Source organism: Sciurus vulgaris (assembly GCF_902686455.1).
Source record: "Sciurus vulgaris genome assembly, chromosome: 2".
Lineage (NCBI taxonomy): Eukaryota > Metazoa > Chordata > Mammalia > Rodentia > Sciuridae > Sciurus > Sciurus vulgaris.
The window spans coordinates 165,466,775-165,489,491 of record NC_136462.1 but is presented as its reverse complement, the minus strand read 5'-3'; the positions used below and the strand labels follow the sequence as shown (position 1 = coordinate 165,489,491).

General features: G+C 36.1%; 1 protein-coding gene across 6 annotated transcripts in view; it reads right to left on the bottom strand.

The window, feature by feature from the left end:
• TASP1 (taspase 1) overlaps window positions 1-22,717 on the bottom strand; it is a 323,082-nt gene that overhangs the window by 158,500 nt on the left and 141,865 nt on the right. For 4 of the 6 annotated variants that reach the window (XR_013762024.1, XM_079128503.1, XM_079128500.1 and 1 more), the window contains one exon: window positions 21,002-21,067. Coding sequence is in view for 5 of the 6 variants with exons in the window: in XM_079128503.1 (XP_078984629.1) it covers window positions 21,002-21,067 (66 nt within the window). In the remaining variant the exon portion in view is untranslated. Of the gene's footprint in view, window positions 1-20,988; window positions 21,068-22,717 lie in introns of all 6 variants that reach the window. The other 2 variants (XM_079128502.1, XM_079128504.1) reach the window with 1 other exon arrangement.

Here is a 22,717-nt window from a genome sequence, read left to right as displayed (position 1 = left end):
AGTTATCTCATACTAGACAAAAGGAGCGAACACATTCACTGCAGAAAAGATAACCTATTCAACAAATGGTGCTGGGAAAATTGGAAATCCATATGTAACGAAATGAAACAGAACCTGTATCTCTCACCATGCATGAAACTCAACTCAAAGTGGATCAAAGATTTAGGCACTAAAACAGAGACCCTTTGCCTAATAGAAAAAGTAGGCCCAAATCTTCACCATGTTGGCCTAGATCTGACTTCCTTAACAGGACTCTTAAAGTTCAAGAAGTAAAATCAAGAATCAACAAATGGAATGGCATCAAACTAAAAAGCTTCTTCTCAGCAAAGGAAACAATCAATAACACAAAGAGAAAGCCTACAGAATGGGAGAAAAACTGTTGCCACATGTACCTCAGAGAATTAATCTCCAGGATATATCAGGAACTCAAAAAATTTAATACCAAAAAACAAATAACCCAATCAATAAATGGGCAAAGAAACTGCACAGACACTTCACAGAAGAAGAAATACAATCAACAAATATATGAAAAATGTTCAACATCTCTAGCAATTAGAGAAATGCAAATCAAAACTACACTAAAATTCCATCTCACTCCAATGAGAATGGCAATCGTCATTCAACAAGCAACAGTAAAAGTTGGCAAGGATGTGGGGGAAAAGGTACACTCAAACATTGCTGATGGGACTACAAACCGGTGCAGCCACTCTGAAAAGTAATATGGAGATTCCTCAGAAAACCTGGAATGGAACCACCATTAGACCCAGTTATCCCATTCCTGGGCCTATACTCAAAGGATTTAAAATCAGCATACTACAGTGTACAACCACATCAATGTTTATAGCAGCTCAATTCATGATAGCTAAACTATGGAACCAACCTAGGTGACCTTCAACAGATGAATGGATTAAGAAAATGTGGTTCATATACACAATGGAAAACTACTCAACCTTAAAGAAGAATGAAATTATGGCATTTGCTGGTAAATGAATGGAGCCGGAGAATATTGTGCTAAGCAAAATAAGTCAATCTCAAAACACCAAAAGCTGAATGTTTTCTCTGATAAGCAGATGCTAATTCACAATGGGGTGGGGGCAGGGATAGGGAAAAATAGAATTACTTTAGATTAGGTAGATGGGAGTGAAGGGAGGATATGGAGATAGGAAGGCCAGTAGAATGAATCAGACATCATTACCCTATGTACATATATGACCACACAACCAGTGTGATTCTACATCATATAAAACCAGAAGAATGAGAAATTATGCTCCATTTATGTATGATGTGTGGGAGGACATTCTACTGTCATGTATAACTAATTAGAACAAATTTTAAAAAATAATATATGGTCTGTTAGAGAAGGATCCATGTGCTGCTGAGAAGAAAGTGTATTCGTTCTTTGTTGGATGGTATATTCTATATAAGTCAGTTAAGTCTAAATTGTTGATTGTGTTATTGAGATCTATGGTTGCTTTATTCAATTTTTGTTTGGACGATCTATCCAGCGGTGAGAGAGGTGTGTTAAAATCGCCTAGTATTATTGTGTTGTGGTCTATTTGATTTCTGGAATTGAGAAGGATTTGTTTGACATACATGGATGAGCCAATGTTCGGGGCATAGATATTTACGATTGTTATGTCTTGCTGACTTATGCTTCCCTTAAGCAGTATGTAATGTCCTTCTTTATCCCTTCTGACTAGTTTTGGCTTGAAGTCCACATTATCTGAAATGAGGATGGATACTCCAGCTTTTTTGCTGTGTCCGTGTGCATGGTATGTTTTTTCCTATCCTTTCATCTTTAGTCTATGGGTATCTCTTTCTATGAGATGAGTCTCTTGCAAGCAGCATATTGTTGGATTTTTTTCTTTTTAATCCAATCTGCCAGTCTATGTCTTTTGATTGATGAGTTCAGGCCATTAACATTCAGGGTTATTATTGTGATATGATTTGTATTCCCAGTCAGTTGACTCATTTTTGTTTTTTGACATGATTTGGTTTCTCCTTTATTTGGCTGTTCCTTTAGACTAGTTCCTCCCATTGCTGATTTGCATCGTTGTTTTTCATCTGTTCCTCATGGAATATTTTGCTGAGAATGTTCTGTAATGCTGGCTTTCTTTTTGTAAATTTCTTTAGCTTTTGTTTATCATGGAAGGATCTTATTTCATCATCAAATCTGAACGTAAGTTTTGCTGGGTATAAGATTCTTGGTTGGCATCCGTTTTCTTTCAGGGCTTGGTAAATGTTGTTCCAGACCCTTCTAGCTTTTAGGGTCTGGATTGAAAAATCTGCTGATATTCTTATTGGTTTCCCCCTGAATGTAATTTGATTCTTTTCTCTCGCGGCCTTTAAAAGTCTGTCTGTATTTTGTATGTTAGGCATTTTCATAATAATGTGCCTTGGTGTGGGTCTGTTGTAATTTTGTATATTTGGAGTCCTATAAGCCTCTTGTACTTGGTTTTCCATTTCATTCTTCAGATTTGGGAAATTTTCTGATATTATTTCATTGAATAGATTGTTCATTCCTTTGGTTTGTTTCTCTAAGCCTTCCTCAATCCCAATAATTCTTAAATTTGGCCTTTTCATGATATCCCATAATTCTTGTAGATTCTGTTCATGATTTCTTACCATTTTCTCTGTTTGTTCAACTTTGTTTTCAAGGTTAAATATTTTGTCTTCAATGTCTGAGGTTATGTCTTCCAGGTGTTCTAACCTATTGGTTATGCTTTCTATAGAGTTTTTAACTTGGTTTATTGTTTCCTTCATTTCAAGGATTTCTGTTTGGTTTTTTTTTTCAGTATCTCTAACTCTTTATTGAAATGATCTCTTGCTTCCCATATTGGCTCTTTTAACTGTTGATTGGTGCGATCATTTAATGCTTGCATTTGCTCTTTCATCTCCTCCTTCAATGCCTGCATTTGCTCTTTCATCTCCTCATTTGCTTCCCTGATTGTTTTAATAATGTATATTCTGAACTCCCTTTCTGACATTTCTTCTGCTGTGCTGTCATTGGGTTTTATTGATTAGAATCTAGGTTTGTTTGGAACATTTTCTTCCCTTGTTTTCTCATATTGGTCAGATATCAGTGGGACTCTGAGATATTGCAGATTTTATTGGCTTATAGTGTCCCTGTAGATTTCCAGTATATCACCTCCCAGCCTTCAGTAGCCTGAAGTCTTGGAGGAACTTGATAATGCAGTGCTTCTGAAGAATGCTGCCCCTAGCCCGCTACTGGTTCCAGGGCTTGTAGCTGGCTCTGTGTGGAAAGGCTCTCAGTGGGCGGTCTGCTCAGAGAAGCTAGCCTTGAAAGGCACCTCCCGCCAGAGGGAGCCGGGCTGCTTGGGGAAGTCCCTGGCTGCCCTGTCCTGGTCCCTGAAGCTGCCTGCGGGCCTGAGCTCACCTCTGGCTCCGGGACTTGGAGCTGGTTCTGTGCAGAAATGCTCTCACTGGGTGGCCTGCTCCGAGAACCTGGCCATGTGGGAGGAGCCCACCTCCAGAGTGAGCCGGGCTACCTGGGGAAGACTCTAGCTGCCCTGCCCTGCTCTGATAAGTCACCCCTATCCAGGCCTGCCGCCCAGGCCCTGCTTCACCCGGTGGGGGAGACTCACCCCGTGGCTCTATTTTAGTCCGAGTCTCTCAATGCCTCCCCTTGTTGAATCCTGGGTTCAAGAGCGACTGGGCAGTCACTCTCTAGTCCGCCATCTTGGATCCACCAATATATGAAATTTTCATTTGTTAATTATATCTTTATAAAGCTGGAAAAGTACTACAAATGTTCATGTTAAGGTGATGACAATTTCAATGTATTTGACTGTTTCTATGTTTCATAACTTACATATATTCTATAGGTGTTTTTTATATGCTTTCAATATTGCAATTTAAAAAATGTCACATGTCACTAAACTAAAGGTATACCTTCTGAGAAATGTGTCATTAGTCAATTTTTTTGCTCTATGTACATAACAGATCATAGTTATATAAACTAAGACAACTATAACATCACTAGGCAATATAATCTTACAGGACAACCCTCATGTACATGATCCACCATTGGCCAGAATGTCAGTATATGGTCATAATTATACATACTTAGCTCTTAAAAGGAATAAAAGGTACCCCAAAGACAAAAAAAAAAAAAAAAAGTGAAATTCTATCTTATCTTACCATACTCAAGAATCAGCTCAAAGCAAGCTAAAGATTAAAACATACCACCTAAAAATTCAAAACTGTCAGATGAAAACAGTGAATAGTCAGTATCTAACAAAATATCCAGTCTTTTTAAGTCAGAAAGTACATTTCTAGGAATTTATGGTATGGAAATAAACATATAAAAAACTATGTACAAGAAAATTACTGCCAATAGAAGAGCAAAAAATTAAAAACAAAAACCAGAAAATACCCAATTGTCATTCCAAGGGACTATAACAATCATACAATGGAATCTTATGCAGCTACTTTAAAACAATAAAGTTATTATTTAAATCACAACTTAGGAGTTACTAAATTCATAAATTTATGCATTAGATCAGGGGTACTTAAGCTGACAAGTCATGACTAAGAATTCTATGAAATTTCAGTAAAATCATGTGCACATTTATGTAGGCAATTGTATTCACAGGCATACTTCTAGGGAGAGAATCCATAGTTTTTAGATTTTCAGAGGGAAAACAATTATTCAAAAAAGAGAAATTTACTGTTAGCTAGTCTCCAAAGATGGTACCCATTGAACCAAGTGCTGGAATTCACACATTCATGTAAGCTCCTCCTACAATGAATCTGGACTATCCCTGGGATTCACACTACCAAATACAATGCAACTCTCAGGCCCAAGCCCTACAGAGGGCTAACAGATTTCATTTTTGTACTTTTGAGAGTGCTGAGCTACCATGTAAAACATCTTATTACCTTGCTGCAGAGGCCACATTAAACAGGGAGAATCCCTAATACTACATGGGAGGAAAGCAAGGCCAAAGCATTCTAACATACTGGTTCAGCTAAGCCTTCTTGTTGTTCCACAAAGTTGCCAACCAGGTGAGTAAAACCATCATGGAGATCTAGTTAGGCCACAATCCAACTGCAGTCACATAAGAATCTTCAAGCATTACCAGCAAAGAAATCCATATGAGACCAAGTTAACTCAAAATATCATGAGAAATAAGAAAATGGTGACTGTATTAAGCCATAAAGTTTGGGGGTGACAACAGGTAAGTAACCAAACAATTACAGATTACTTGTTTAAACTAAGTACCATCACCTTATTAAAAACCTAATATTTTATAATATAGTGGCTGAAATAATAATCAGAAAACTATTCATCAGGGCATATAACCTTACACTTCAGTTCCTGTGAAATCTCTATTCATGAATGCATTCATGTATGCACCCTGTGATGTCACTTTTATAGCAGTTATAGACAAAAACTTTAGTCACTTTGATTTTATGTATTTTATTTATGTATTTTATTTATATAGGTCCTTTTATAACACAAGTGAAATACAGACCAAGCATCTACATTTGCCCTTATAGTAAAAAAGATGAAACAGTGAGCAAATGACCCTTCATTTAAAATATTACAGTGATAACTTATGCAAAGTGCCTTTCTTCTTTCTGGAATTAAAAAATTTTAAAAAGTAGATTGAAGCTAAGGGAACAGATGTTTCAAAGATATTTTACAAAGCTAATGAAACATTGTATTGTGTTATATTAGCACAATTATAATGCTTACTAATAAAACTACTTTCTATTTATTAACTTCTACAATAATCTTGTAAATGATACTTGAATGGAAAATAAATTCAAACAGAACTAGGAATCCTGCCCCAGAATCAAGAAGCAAAGCAGAACATAAACAATATGAAAGAGAACAGATCCCATTTCATCTATTCAATTTAAATGAAATGAAGATATAAACAAGCTTTGTGGTGGTATTCTTTTTTAATCTACTGTATTTGATTTTTCAAAACATCCATTTTCCACAGCCAAAATAATGGCAAGAAGCATGGCTTTGGTAAGGACAGACTTAAATGACAACTACATGTTTGTTTGTTTGTTTGTTTAACTATCTACTACCTCATCTATAATATTTCTAGTTTGCAAAATCTGATTGAATTTAAATTCAGCCTTTCTTTTTCTTTCTCACATTTTTCTACCATCATCAAGAATTCTTCTTTATATGCCTCAAGCACTATTTGGCCTTTCTAAACTTTAAATTTCAATTTGAAAAAGAATAATTTTATAAAAATACTTAATACTTTGTGTGACCATTTCAAATTCAACAAATGCTAGCTATTATTATCCTATTTGATCACAAAATCATGACAACTAAGATATTGATGGTTACCAACACAACATCTATTACCTTCTCTTTTCCTACCAGAATACTGATTTTGTTTTGCTTTTTACTGTCCCCATCCACCATTATATACTTAACCTACACATGTCTGTGCCCATCACTGATTCATGAGTAATATCATTCCCCTTGGTCAGTGATTCGTTCAGGAATAGGCATGCAACATTAGCCAGTCAATGAAATATATGAAGAGAAGTCTGCTGGATGCTTCTGGGGAAAGTATTTTTCACTTCTAGAAAAGAGCTACAAAAAAGGATTGTGTACCACCACCAGCACCACCCCACCCCGTCCCCCACCCGCCCCTTCTTCTGGAGATTTTTGTGATCAGTTTTCTGGAAAAGTAGTAGCTACTCTGACACCAGTCCAAGAAAAGGCCAACAATGATGACAACAGAGTAAACAAGGGAAGGGAGAAGTAGGTTCATGAAATTATCAATAAAACTCCTGAACCAACCAAACCTAGAGTCTATCTATCTCTGAACATCCTCTTATGTGAAATCATGTATTTTCTCATTGAAGCCAACTGGAGTTGTAATTTCTGGTTTTTTAAACTTTTATTTATTTATTTATTTTTTAAATTCTTTTCATACAAGTATATAGGGCAACGATGTCTGTCTCACAATCTACATCCCTTCCCCCCGTACCCACCTCACCCCTCCCTTTACAATCCAAATTTCCTTCATTCTTCCTTACCCACCACCCACTATGGATCAGCATCCACTTATCAGAGAAAACATTCAGCATTTGATTTGGGGGATTGTATTATTTCACACAGCATGTTTGGAGCTATGATTTCTATCACTTGCAAACCAAAGCATGTAATCACAAATACTTCTCAATTTAAATGGAGTTACACGCAACTAAACCCGTCACAAGGTGAAAAATATCATGACTCAAAAAGTAATTTAATACACGTCACCTACTGAACTTGTAACTCAGCAACACAATGTACTATGAAGTATCAGTCATTTACCTTTATGATTATGCAGCTGTCAGCTTCAGCTCGATGCCACTACCCAGAGAGTATCCTACAATGTACCACTACCTCAAAAAAGTTAAATTCAAAGCACAGTTCCTACTGAATTGTGTACCACTTTAACACCATTTTTATGTCAAAAAACTCTAAACTGACTATCTTAACTCAGGGAATTAAAAGAGCAATACATTTTTAAAAAACTAAACCGAACTAAACTAAAATCTCCATTTTCTAAATAAACCAACAGAGTCTGTACCATAAATACCTAAAGTTCTTGAACAAGAGCACTAATTCTGGCTTTTCAATATGAAACAAGCAATTCATTTGCCCGTCAGAATCTGTTTAACAGTGCTTTGAAACAGGTAAAGGGTTCCTGAAATCAACTCAACAGATATTTATTAAGCACTTTCTGTTTTTAACCTACCAGCCTCTTCCTCAAGGAACTACAAGGCTTTGTGTCAAAGAACAATCATACAAGTGGTATTATATATCATATCATGGCACCACTGACTTCAGAAGGAGTAAATCTCTGAGGCTAGCTGGGCATGGGAAAAAAGGAGGGAGAGAACAAAGAGAGAAGGAGAAAAAGAGAGGGAAAAAAAGAAGAAAAGGAAAGAGAAAGGAAGAAAAGCTGCAGAAAAGAGAAGATATTTGGACTTGGTCTTAAAGGATCAGCCAGAGCTCACCCATGGGATGAATAAGGAAGGAAGGGATTCTAACTAGATGGAGATGCAGAAACACTCCTCCTCAAGAAACTGTGCTAAGATGTTTACATTGCAACAAGAGCAATAAAGAAAAAAGTGAACAATGTCCACACTTGTAGGTTAAAATAAAACTTACTGGTGAAATACACATAGTGAGCTGCTAAAAACTATATGTGAACTTGATAGCGTAGGCAGGGTTTAGCCTGCAAAGGCTGTTCTGAGGACAGCCCAGAATTGTATTGTTTTTGTTTACTCTAGATCCAAACAGATTATAATTCTAAAGAGAAAAACTACAAGAAAGGAACTCTTACTAAGATACAGAAAGAAATCAAAGCAGATAAGGACAATGAGACTAATAAGAATATATAAAGCAAATACATGAAAAAATTGAGAATATATTTGTATGTCCAAATTATTATAGCATGAGAAACAAGGCATATAAAGCAGAGGCAAATCTAAATCTTAAGGACAAGGAAGAACTCAGATGAAACAAATGCTCAATAAATTTTCCAATCCTTATGATCCTCTGACATGAATTTTATTAGCTGCCGTAGCTATATTGAAACAAATGATTTTTTTTACATTTTGGAGAATACAACACTATATCAACATAGCAGAATACAATCAGTAGTTTATCATTCATCATCAATGTTAATAAAAAGTGATAAACATGACAGATTACAACACATATAATTTGCCAGGAAATTATGAAGACACAGTAAAATATTCTTATTTAGGGCTTTAGAAGAAAGAAAAAATTTAAAAAAAACAGAAATTCTCAGGATTATTAAACATAGCCAAAACCCTGAGTCCGACTAACAGGAAATGCAATAGTGCCACATGAAAACAGTGGTAATTAACATATCTGTATGTCTTTCCTCCATAAGGAAAGATGTCCTGATCCTGAGATAGGTGAACACAATCTCTACAATCTGCGTCCTCCATTATATTTCCAAACCAAGTCTGCTTCCAAATCCCATAACTGTCCCCCATTTTCAATGTGGGTACATGTGGAGCTAAAATACAATTGTGGAATTTTAGTTAAAGTCTTCAATTTTACAATATCCAACTCAGATTTTTTTTATAAATGACTATCCATGCTTTCAATTAGCCAGCACTTATTTCAATTATATGAAAAAAGATAAAAGATAAAAGAAAAATACAAATAAATACAATTAAATGTACTTTTCATGATATGAACAAAACATTCTAAAAAAAACCCATGGTATCTTTTGGTCATGGCATTTTATACTGTGATCTGGCTCAGGCTACAATTCACTAAGGAGAAGCACAATGCACATTCAGTAACAAGGTAGTATTCAAAAATGAGGTAATAAGAATGCAAACTGATTGCTGCTACATTTTTACATTTACATGTACCTACTTTTTCTCTATGACTCACTAATAAATCTCTTTGCCCAAATTAACCAGTCACCACAGACAAAGCTGATTAAAATAAAATATATTTGATTCAGCATTATGGTTTTATAACTCCTCTCTCAATTTTTAGAATTAGCAGTTTGTTTTATACACTTCTATTTATAACAAGAACCTTTGCTAATTTATAGGGCTAGATGTAGCCCATGAGAGTCAGGAAGCATAGATATTACTACTTCCAGCACAATAATCCCATTTTGGTAGTCCTTATCCATGATGGCTCAGTAAAACTTAAACTATTCCATTAATGCTTGCAGCAATACCCTAAAGTTTGATCTTCTCCTTTTCCTCCTCCTCCTTTTTTTTTTCTTTTCTCCCCACACCCCATCTCTTAGTTCTGGGAATTAAACTCAGAGCCCTGCACATGCTAGGCAAGTACTCTACCACTGGGCTACATCTCCAGGGCACACCCCCACCCCCACTCTTTTATTAAATTTTATTTTGAGACAAGGTCTCCATAAGTTGCTATCCAACTCCCAAGTAGTTGGAATTACAGGTGTGATCCTAGCTGAGTCAGATCTTCTTAACATTCACCAAATACAATGAAGAAAGAGACTGGTAAATTGTACTAGATATTGTAAATGAGGCACAGCTAGGGGACAGCATCACTTTGCCCAGTAAAATGTCTTACTGCTTAAAGTACTATCTATGAACCATTCAATAGCACTGGCATCACCTTGGAACTTATGAATGAAGAATCCCAGGACTTATCCCAGACTCACTGGATCATATTCTGCATGTTTAACAAGACCCCCATGTGATTCATACAAACAAAAGCTTGAGAAGTGTTGGTTTTAAGATAACGATAATCATCATCATCATCATCATCATCATCATCATCATCACCCTGGCTGGTGACACACATCTGTAATCTCAGTAACTTGGGAAGCTGAGGCAGGATAATCACAAGTTCAAGGTCAGCCTGGGCAACTTAGTGAGACCCTGTCTCAAAATAAAAAATAAATAAATAAATAAATAAATAAATAAATAAATAAATAAATAAAGGGCTGGGGATGCAGCTCAGTGGCAAAGCATCCCTGGGTTCAATCCCCAATACCAAAAAATAAATGAATAAATAAAATAATAATAATCACAATAACAACCTGAGAAACTGTTTTTAGGATAAACCATTAAGATTATTATCCCAAAGAACTCTTAGAAGCAGAAAGCCCAAACCAAACTATATGTCTAAAGAACCATGAACCTTATGTTGAAAATGTTCAGGGAAACCTTAAAAGAACTGAAGATGTATACTTCAAGCATCTGAAAACTAAAGCCTCAAATTCCCTCGGCATCGATTTTTTTAACTGCTTGCCAACATCAGACATACTATGTACCTGCAGAAAGTGATGAGTTATACCATGTACAACTTTCATAGCAACAAATTATCAATTTACAAAACTCAAAGTCAACACATTGTGCCTCAAAGTCATTTAAGCTGGCAAGACTTTAAAGTACACAAAATCTGAAGTACTGCATTGGAAATATTTGATTTATGTTAAACAGCACTATGGAATTTAAACATTCATATGCTCAACCAAACCCTACTCCTGCCCAATCGGTTCACTGATTAGCTTACATCTAACTTTCCAACATACACTGCCTGGCTGAATTTAATATTTAAAAATTTTAAAGATCTTTCTGTATACTTGTTTTAAGTAAACCTTATTTCAACCAAATCTCCTGAGCTAAAAAAAACTACCACTACAACAGAATAATACCAAAAATGGCCTTGTGCTATAAAAGGTACTGGCTGTATTAAGTGGATTCTGCCTCTAACAGAGGGAACCAAGAAGGCAAAGCCACGAAGGCCTTCAGTCCAGTAAGGGCCACAAAGCAGTGTGTCAGAAAGAAATTGTTTTTCTGCTCCTTTTGATGGGTTATGCTTTCAAGTCAGGAAATTAGAAACAGGTGTGCCAGAGGGCACACACATCCTCGCTCCACACTGAAAAACACGCGTTTTCAATTTTCAAACATGAAAGGAACTCCTGTTGAATGAAAGAAGAAATGAAAATCCAGCTCTGTTTCTGCGAACCATATGAAGGGAGCTTAGAAAGTCTTGACGAGTTGCTCCACTTACTCCCTCTGCAACTGACAGCAGGTAGTACTCGACAATAGGAAGGAAAAAGCATTCTTTCAAGTGAGAACAATCAAAGGGAGAATTACATTAAGGATCATAGCGCTAGCATTTTAACCCATCACTTGATCTTATGCCTCTGTTTTTACTATTTCTTCACCTTGTGTTTCAAAATTAGAAGTCTGTTCTTTCACAAAACAACAGCAAAGCAAAAGACAACAAAGCAATGAAAACTAAGAATTTAGAAGAAAAAAGTCTTGAGAAATTACAAATATCAAAAGAACATCTTGGAGATCACCTGATCTACTGTAACCCAGGTTGACAATCTCAGAGAAAACATTTATCTCCATGATGTTCTGAGTTCTCTTGGAGCTCAGGCAGATAGTGACATTTCAGTGAGTATGAGAGTGTGACAAGTAGTGCAACACTTACTGACACCAGTTTGCAGGAATTTGGAGGCAGGAGAGAGGCAGGAAGGGAATGTAATGACTACAATGGTCAAGTCATCAGGTACACAAAGGTGCCCCCACACAACCCTTTGGGAGGCACTGTACCATTCGTTACCAACATGAATAACAAAGCCTCATTAAGGGCTAGCAAACCCTTTCAAATAGTCAATAAATCAACACATATTGGCAAGAAACTTTGTTATTAAGTAAGGCCACAGCTTTCAAGCCCTTTGAGAACAAGGACTATGTCTTTACTTCTTTCATATCCAGACTAGAGCATAGGATAAGAGCCTCTCAAACAGCTGTTACTTTCTTGCATGGGAACAACTACAAATCATCTTGCTGAGGAGCAAACTACCTGAATTCATGTATACATGAAAAGACATCCTTCATATTCTTTAAAATTTTTGAATGACTAATTATACATTAAAATGTTCCTTACACAATATTTAATAAATAAGCACACCACAAGTTCCCACTTTTGTTTCATGCAAAAATCCACCAAAAATATTAATAATGAGTATCACAGAATGGCAAAATTATCAGTTTCATCTTCCAAATTATCCTTCAATGAGCATGCATTATTTCACAATGAGGGAAAAAAAATCCACTCATTTAAAACCTTTAAGACACATGATAACAAAACCATTACCTTTCACTGGTTTCTGAGAAAATGATTTGACATAATTCACAGTTCTACTTTATTTTGATCCATCAGTGACTTTAGTTATATAAAAAGCAGGAAATAAAATACTGATAGTTCATCAGATATGAAGTGACCTAATTAAGAGTATGCAACAGTCTCAGAATAGAATTTCCAGCCCAGATAATTCTTGGAAATGTGCTGACAGTTTACATACTCTGCTATCTATAAATGAATGATATTTTTCCCTGCTCCCAATAACCCAACAGACCAGAGTCAAATGCTTTTAAGATGATCTTGTTTACAAGTGTGAGGGTTTTATCTACACTCACATCTAGAAGTCATACTTCACAAACGATTTCTCATGGCATTATTCCCAATTCTACATATTATGTCTCAAATTATTTTAGTTTAAGTGACTGCTCCTTACTCTGAGTGTTCTAAGAATCCTGCCGAGTATGACAAAATTATGAAAGTTTATTATTTCATAAGGTCAAGAAGCTTCTGAGAACCAAGCATCAGTCCTGTAGTGAGAAACAGCACTTCCTAATAAGGTAGATTAAAACCAGAGTGAGCTGAAGAATCTGGATTCTACCAGTTGGATTAACAGTTGTGTATTTAACTTCTTGACTAGTTTTGCTTCTTACTGTCTGAATCATTGCTCATTATTCCAGAACAACCTGAGAGATTAAACACCTGTCTTCATGTGCTTCTAACAATATAAGCATTCTCCTATTCAAAAGGATCCTACATCATATAAAAAAATTACTTATTCAAAGTCTTCCAGAGACTACTCATCTAAGATGTCAAATTAAACTCCAAATACTTTATCCCTGTCCACCTTCCTCAGGTATCCTCTGCTCTCATCAGAATGCATCACTCCCAACCCCTTACTTACCTTTCTCTCAACTGTGACACCTGAGCTTGTCTCCCTTATTCCAGCCCAATGAGTTTATTTCTCATTCACATTCATTCACTCATTCAACCAACATCAGGAATTCTATGTGATGAGCACCATTTGCACATCAGTAAACGAAACTGTTGGAAACCCTGATTCGTATGGAGTTTAGAGTGAATTGAAAACAAAGATAAAAGATATAAAATGTTAGATGATGATACATACAATGGAAAAATAAAACACTGGAGGAGAATAAGAAGAGTTACATGTTTATTATAGGATAGTCAAAGAAGATCTCAGCAACGAGTCAAATCATGTAAATAAAGACACAAAGAGTGGGGGGCAAAGGTATGAGTTCCTAAGGGTAGAGGGCTAAAGGACAGAAAGCAACTCAGGCACAGGTCCTGAGGAGGGAATGTGTGTGACTTTGGAATAAAGCAAGGCAACCATCATAGCTGGAACTGAATGAGCAAGGGAAGAAGTAAGAACGGAAATTCAAAGGAAAGTTGGGTCCTCAGAAAGGACTTTAGCTTTTCCACTGAGTAAGATGGGAAGCAACTAGACAGTTCAAAGGAGAAAAAGACATGATTTTAGTCAGGGTGATCAACAACCTCCATGTTGAGAATTAAGATTAAGCAAAAAGTAAGAGACCAGCTAGGGCAACAGCAACTTGGATCTGTTAGCTGCAGCAGAGATGCTGAGAAGTGATTGGTTTAAAATATATTTGGAGAGGAGAGTAGCCAAAGATTGGATGAGCGTGAGATACAAAAGAGGACCAAGGATGGCTCCAAAGTTTTGACCTAAGCTACTGGGAAGATGAAGTTGCCTCATGTTGGGTGGAAAACATTTCAAGAGAACAGGTTTTTGAGAGGGAGGAGTGAGCAATATCAAAAGCTCATATTTGAACATGCTAAATTTGTGATGTTCATTAGAAATATGAATGGAGACTTTTTATAAGAAACCATTTGCATGCAATGAATCATCAAAATGCAGTCTGTAAACAGAAAAAAATTTTTTTTAAAAAGGATCTTTGAACACATAAAAGTTTACCAACACCTCTATGGTATTTATCATCTTTATCAATAAACCTAAGATATTTTATACTTTATACAATAATATGTAAGCAGGAGATGATATCAGTTTGAGCATACAGAAATAAATGCATTATATATTTATACTTTTTTCTTAGAAACCATACCTCATTTTAAAGTGTTTTCTTCCCATATGGTATAGTGCCAATGTCCATCAAAAATTTGAGAATGTGGGTGCCCAGGAATAATGGAAATAACTACTTTTGTCCAAATTTGGTGAATCCTCAATCAAAAGAGGATTTAATCTTTCATGAATCAAGTAATCAAACTAAATTTTTCAGTTTCCGTGAAAAATACAGGTAAATCTATATACTATTTTTAATGTTTTTCAATTTATATTATCAGATAATTCCACTGTATAAATATTTATTTACTTAGTTTCCTATTGAAGAATGTTGTTTCCATTTTTTAATTATAAGTAATACCATAAGAAAAAAAGAAACTGAATTATAACTGAATTCTAGGGAAAGGCCTAAGCTAAAGATAAAAATATGGGAATCATTGGCATAAATAGGTGATAGTTACCCAATAGATTAAGTGACAGACCACAGGAGTAGATATACAAAGAAAGAAGAGGTTCAAGGTCTAGGCCTTGAGGCACTGGATCACTGAGGTAAAAGAGATGAAAAAGAGTAACAAAGGAGATTTAGAATGAGTAGCCAGAGAGGTGGAATACCAGGAGAGTGTGGCCCCTGAAGTCTATCAAGAACAGTGTTTTCAGTAGAAGCAAATCATTCAAACAACTGTGTCAAATGCTAGTCACAGGACTAAAAGATGAACTGGATTTTGGAGGCTAACTGTTAATCTTGACAAGAGAAGACTGGTGGAGTGGTAGAGAAGAAGGCCTGACTAAAGTAGCTTCAAGAATAAATGAATCTGGGCATGGTGGCTCATGCCCATAATCCCAGCAGCTCAGATGGCTGAGGCAGGAGGAGGAAGGAAAGTTCAAAGCCAGCCTCAGCAACTTAGCAAGACCCTGTCTCAAAATAAAATATAAAAAGGACTGGGGATGTGGTTCAGTGGTTAAGTATCCCTGGATTCAATTCATAGTACCAAAAAAAAAAAAAAAAAAAAGGAGTAAATGAAGGAACTAGGAAAAATAATAAAGCTCGAGTACTAACAATTCCTTGAAGTTTTATCTTGAAGATGTTAAGAAATGTGTAAAGAGCTAGAGGGAAGAATGAATCCCTGGATGCCTTGCACAGAGGCCTAAGTATGTTAGACTTTATTCACCAGGGATGCCTGTTGCACAGAGGAAGAAACTACAGTATGGATTTCTGCCTGCTTTCTGTAAAAAGCAGTGACCATGTGGTACTTATAGACATCTCAGCAAAGGTCTCCTGTTGTGTCCTGCTGTCATGTAAATCCCTTCTCACAGGAAGGGGTGCCTCTTCCCCTTCTGTCAAAGGTCCTTTGAGGGAGTTTTTGAGCACAGCCCCATTGAACAATCCCCCATAGAGGAGCAGGAAACACTTGGTAGTTCATTAGATTGATAAACCAAGAAAAGAGTAGCAAACTCTTCCAGTCTTTCAGGAGGAGACCTGAAGCATAAACTCAAAAATATTAAGATATAAGATTGTTTAATTTTTGCAGTTTTTAAAAGCCCTTTCACCTCTAAAGCGACTTCTGGCAATCATGGTCACAGCTCTCACAGCCCTCACGTTCCTAGGACTGTCCAGAACCAAGACCTAAAGAAGCCAAAAATCTAGAAAATCATACATCACTGGGCCTCATAACAGAAAACAGGTAACCTATCTATCTTCACACCAGAACCCTTTAAGAAACAGATAGAAGTCTTCTGACCTCCAGTCAGCTACCATTAGTACCTTCTGGACTCACTGTTTCTCTTTTTTAGGAAGGAAGGGAGGGAGGGAGGGAGGGAGGGAGGGACTGGTAAGTAACAAAAGATCAACATGAAGGTCAACCAGAGCATAAACTTAATCTCCTGATTTTTTTTCCTCCTCTGATTTTCTTGATCCTGATCTGCTCTTCCTTTCCATAGCCAGAAACAGACCACAGATGTACCTTACAGCATGCATCTGATGTGTTACTGAAAAATTATGTGTGAATACAAAGTTGGCAAATTGAATCATATTCTAAAATGCTATTTTTAAAAATTCTATGGTGAATAATCTTTTTGAAAAAGTAAGCATACTAGAAGAGGATGGAATCACACATGCATTTAGTAACTTTTATTTGTATATTAGACTCTTAATCATGTGCAAGGCTCTGTGCCACTCAAGAGACACAAATATACCTATGGCCCTTCTTTCCTCAAGCATTTATCTTATTGCTTTGAAAGGGCCTGAATCAGTTATCTATTTTCACACAGAAAAGCCGAGAATAAGAAAAACTTTAGTTTGTCAATTCTTAATTCCACTTTTTTCATATTTAAAAGTTCTCAAATCAAGGGTACATTACAATTGATGGCATCTCCCGTGCTGTTCTATGGGCTGCGATGGTGATGGAGTTGCCACTGCCTCTTGATGCAAGCTGTTCCCATTTGTTCACCTTTCAGAATGTACCATGTTAGAACTACATGAGTTCAGTTCACTTGCCTTTTAAAATGTGTTTCAAAGGATTACAGTATGACATATAACTGAAATTTAAAATGATTATGTACACAGGAAGGCATGGAAATAGCAATGAATTAATTCCCAGTGAAGTAAAAAGTTCTCATTACCCAATTCTATATTTTCTTAAAAAGTAACAACCAAAAATTAAATGATGAGAAAGCGGTATGTCATGCTTCAATTGGCAGCATTTTTTTCTTTTCCTTATTGGTATAAAAATAATAGTGTATTTTATAAAAGAGAATGACTGAGATTCAATGGAACACTGAACCAAGAAGTACACTAAGAGTCTTCCATATGTCAGCTCATTCAGTACTCACAGCACTGGTAGATATTATTTCCGTTTTACAAATAATGACCTGCTCAAGTTCCACAGCTAGTAAGTCTGGACGAGAACCAAGGTGTTTGCCCTGCTCCATCCCTTAATAGGCAAACTCCCTTGATACCAAAACAGCAGTCATAGTTTGCAAGATCAGCTCCTGCCACTCCACCCTGCAACTCATTCCTTCCCAACCAGTGATGAGAAAAAGATGCTGGAGTTTATCCCTCTAGCTAATGACCAAATCACCTGTCTGGCCTCAGGAGAGTTCTATCCTGACCATAACTAACTATTCTCTCTGCTTTTGAATTATCACCTTCCAAGACAGAAAAACCCAAAATGCACACCAGTTTTTGGATTTTCTGCAACAGACTAAGGTACAAGTCTTGTGGAGAGTAGTGATTTGAATCATGTCCTCTGAGACTCTAGTGGCTGCACTGCACTGGAAACGGCCTATACAAAGGTGCAGGTCAAGATGGCCTAGTTGCTATGGTGACACTGCCCAGGGAAGCTACTTACAACAGCACACAGCAGTTATCACTTAAGGCCTTGAATTCAGGCACCAACTTCCAGGGATAGAGGATTCTGAGCATAACAAGATGATCCCAGTGTCTTACCAGTTCTGCATCCTTCAGATTGCCTGCTTTGCTTGAAACCTTCCCACAAATAACCTTTTGATGAAAATCTATATAACAAATGTGCTGAGCTAGCTCTGTGTCAGTCATTCCCCATGAGGGGTTGGCCCCACCTTTTTCTCTCCATGTGTTTCTCTCTTTTCTTCATCCCTTATCACCCCTTGTCTGATATTCTTCCCTGAATTAATGGTTGCAAGAGATGAGAGGGCCGCAGCAAGTCTTCTTTATTTTGGACAAGAAATTGCAAAGTTATGTTCCACCTTTCTTATGACCAAACTTTCTTATCACCCAACTCTGCCATGTGTTTCCATTGTCAACCTCATCTCAGTGGCCTTAGGAAAAACAAGAGTGAAGCAAACACACAAGTCCTAAGATAGGAGGATCTGGAGACCTACTTTTTCATCCTCAAGTTCAGATGGTCAGTCTTTCAACTTGGGAAGGATGCAATACAACAAATTGGGTATCAAAGTTAAAAAGCTACTCTAGATGTCATAAACTGGTAACTCAAAAGTATCGTTAGTCATATGGAACTATCTTCAACTAATGCAGATGAGAAAATGAGAAAATATTCTAGAAGAAAAAGGAAAAAATCAATTTTATAATTTTAGCTTTACTCACCCACTGCATTCCACTTAATATTAAGAATTGAATTGATAAAGTAGGCTTATTCCAACTTCTGTATCACTAATTTATAAAAAGTGTGTTTGGTTGTGGGGATAGATGATCTCAAGGGAGTTCTGTCTTTTTTTCAAAGTGACACAGGCAGGTACTCACAACTTGGTTTAAAATAGAATTCAGTTCCTTGCATCTAGATATAAGAGCAACATCTAGATGATAAACTAACTTACTGAAATACACATTAACCAAAAAAAATTAACACAATACATGATATCAACTGAAATCTCTTTGGGAAAATAAAAATGAAATGAAGAATTATATATTTTAGACTTTAGTTTTTTCACATACAACTATTTTCCACACACACAGGAGCAAATTTAATTGTGTGCATGTGCTAATTCATAAACATTATATGTCAAGATTTTCAGATTCCATCAATATTAAATTAAAAATGAACTCATTACATTCTGCTTGTCTTTTCTACATGAAAGACTAAAAACCAATTTTTTTGCCATTTATATTAGGATGGTTTAAATTCAACATTAATTTGTGTTCAGACTTCACCTAATAGACCAGTAGCTCATAACCCTATTGTACCACAAGGAAAGAAATGAAGTCAGGAGGCAGCCACAATAGGCAAGCAGGGGAACACAAGTCTGAAATAATAGGATCAAGTCAATAGAAAAAAAGGAAAAAAGCAATAAATATTAGAATTATAGCAAGATTTCAAGTCTAAGCAAAAAATAGGTTAGTAAGGGGCAAAAAAAAGAGCTAGGGAATTCAGGGAAAAGGTGGCCATGGGGTGAGGATGAAGAATAAGGTATTCTGTTGACCAGCTGAGTCTGATGTGCATATACGACATCCGTAGGGGCATGTACAACAGGGAGTCAGAAAGAACTCATGTGAACCTCAAGAGTAATTCCAGAGTATACACAGATGTAGAAGGCAATATCAAAGAGAGAACAACTGAAATTATGAGAACAATAATAGTAACACCAAATCACCATGAGAAAGCAAATAGGGAGATGAAAGACTCCAACAGAGGTCCAAACTGAGGTTGTTGTTGTGGGAGGACTGACAAGAGTTTATGAAGAAGGCCAAAGTGGGGCAGATCGGAGAAGCAGAACAAACCAGGAGAATATCAGGTTCCATGCTATAGGCAATACCTGCATCAAAGACATAGAAAGAATAAGCAGTAAGCAGAGGTAAGCTACTGTACCCACTGGGCAGTTTACCACTATGTTGGGCAGAAATCGACGTGAAAAGAAATGGAAGAAAAAAGGAAGTGAAGACAGTCATATCTGTCCACCCAGCTGATAAAGCCTGAGGATACTGGGGAGAAAGGAACAGGACTGCAACTTGAAGGATAACATGGTAATGGGATGAACTAATTTAATATTAACCAGCAGCATCATCATATAAAGAGAAAAGACATCCAGTATATCTGATACAAGTGTTATGAAAATTTGGAAATAGAAAATCATTCTGCCCATTAAAACTCCCTAATACCCCCCCATTTCCCACCCTACATATACACACACACATACACACACATCTCTCTCTCGCTCTCTCTCTCTCTCTAATTACTAAATGATAATGACTTTCCTAATATAGATACAAATAGAGAGTCTATATTTTATTAAAAGTGTAGTGAGAGGAAGAGTGGATGCTATAAACTATGCATTTTGAAATATATCTTTTAAGTTTTATGTCAACATTTTACACAAGAGATTATCTGTTGCTGGCTGAGGTTGTAGCTCAGAGGTAAGAGTGCATGCCTAGCATGTGTGAGGCACTGGGTTTGATTCTCAGTGCCACATATAAATAAATAAAAGTCCATTGACAACTAAAAAAAATTTTAAAAAAATAAAATAAAATAAGAGATCTGTTAATTTTTTAAATGATTTGCTGCTTACATATCTTTGTCATCCAAATGTGATACTATTGTGGGTCATTACCGAAAAAAATACATAGATATACAAATAATTAAGTTATACTTAATTCCAGAGTTGTACTAAAAATGTTAGCTAACCATTTACATTGTGATACTACTAAACAATCCTTAAAACCTCCCCAAAATTCAAGATCTTTTTCACACATTAGTGCTTTTGTTTTTGCACTACCTTACCATATACTTTATGTTTCCCTAAAAATATTGCTTTTAATCATTAAATGAGTGTCAGGGTTGCAATTATGAAAAATGGTCATGAAAGCAGCAAATACCTGAGGTACTCACAGCTGTGGAGTAGGGATTATGAGCTCCAGTATTTTCAGCCCAGCAGCCACATCCATAAAGAGCAGCCTTGGAAAAAAGGAAATGGGGAGATATAATAGTTCAGGAATATTATATGTAATTATCAGCTTTCAACAGAAAAAAAAAGTCAGACCCATCTAATAAAGTCTGGTTTACTAATGATATAGAACAACTTAGTGATAATGCCAAAAGTTCTATACAAACTACTCAATGGTTTAACACTATCAAAGCCATGTTTTGTTTTGTTTTGAGATATATAATGCATTATTGTTAATTATATTTCCTCCACTGTGTCACAGAATACTTTATTCTTCCCTCTAACTATAATATGTACTTGTTGACCAACCTCTTTCCTCATCCATCTCCTCCCTATTTTCTTCAATCTCTGATAACCCCAAAGTATACACAAATCAAAATATGTTACACTTCATAAATATATACAAATATTACATGCAAATAAAAAAACATTAATTAATTAAAATAAATAATACATTTGCAGTTTTTCTACCAATCCAAACATCCTCAGAATAATAAAACATGTTTCTTTGGTCTCATCAGCAATGTTTTTAATTCTTTTCGCTTTTATAGTTCATTAGTTGGTGGCTCTTTTGGTCCCTTGAAATCAGTGTGGATGCCTTAAAATACGTAGTTTTTAAACTCAGTACGTGTTGAATTACTTGGGCAACTTGCTGATAAAAACCCTGATTTCTAGAGATTCTGTCTGGTTCAGTGTCTGAGATAAGACACAGCCTTGGAGTACTGGAATACAGATAGTCCTTCTAACCACCATCTAGGAAATTCTGTTACTGGAGGCTTTTTCCGTGCCTCCACTGGGGTAACACAATAGGAACTTCACTACATTCTGTACCAAAGGGCTCAATAAACATTCATCACTGTGTTAGATTCTGCCAGACAAAAAGGGAGGCAGGGAGGCAAAAAGGCCTGTTTAAGCTAATCACTTTGTTAGGTGGTAGAACAGATTTATCAATCTGAAATGACCAGAAACACAGTAAGCTATTATGGTTTATATAAAAGATTGACAATCATTTCTATTTTGTTTCCAGTAATCCTATCCAGAATGTCTACATTCATTACCACAACATCCATAATGGCTTCTCTGTCTTTAAGACGGGACTCATAACCAATAATTCTTCCACTCCTCAGAAGAGAATTAGAAAAATCCTTAGCTAGCTATTGGAGAAATACAAGGAGACAACTCAAGAGTTCATTACCACATGCTTCGCAAGAATGAAAAACAGGGAAAAAAAAAAAAAAAAAAAAACCTAAATTTCTATCAGTAAAGAAATGGCTAAATAAACTTTGGTAGAGAAATACATGGAATTTATTACACAGGTTAAAAATAAAAAAAGTAATTTTTTTAAAAAATCTTTAGGAATGGATACAGAAAGATCTCCAAACATATTGAATTTTTTTAAAAAGCAAATTACAATAACACATTTAGTATTCACTGTCACTGTTGGGGGAAATAGATACTCCCATGAAAAATACTGTTATCTTTTAAAAACTTACTTCTAAGAACTAGGGAATAGGCTAAGACTGGGATTTGTGACCAGAAAGATTTCAGCTTTCTTTGATATTCTGTTATTTTTTACAAGGACCTTAGAACTCAGTTGCTCTAATATTCTACTCAGAGTAGGAATCTCTATGAAACATTCCAGGTGTATCTAACACTGAGGA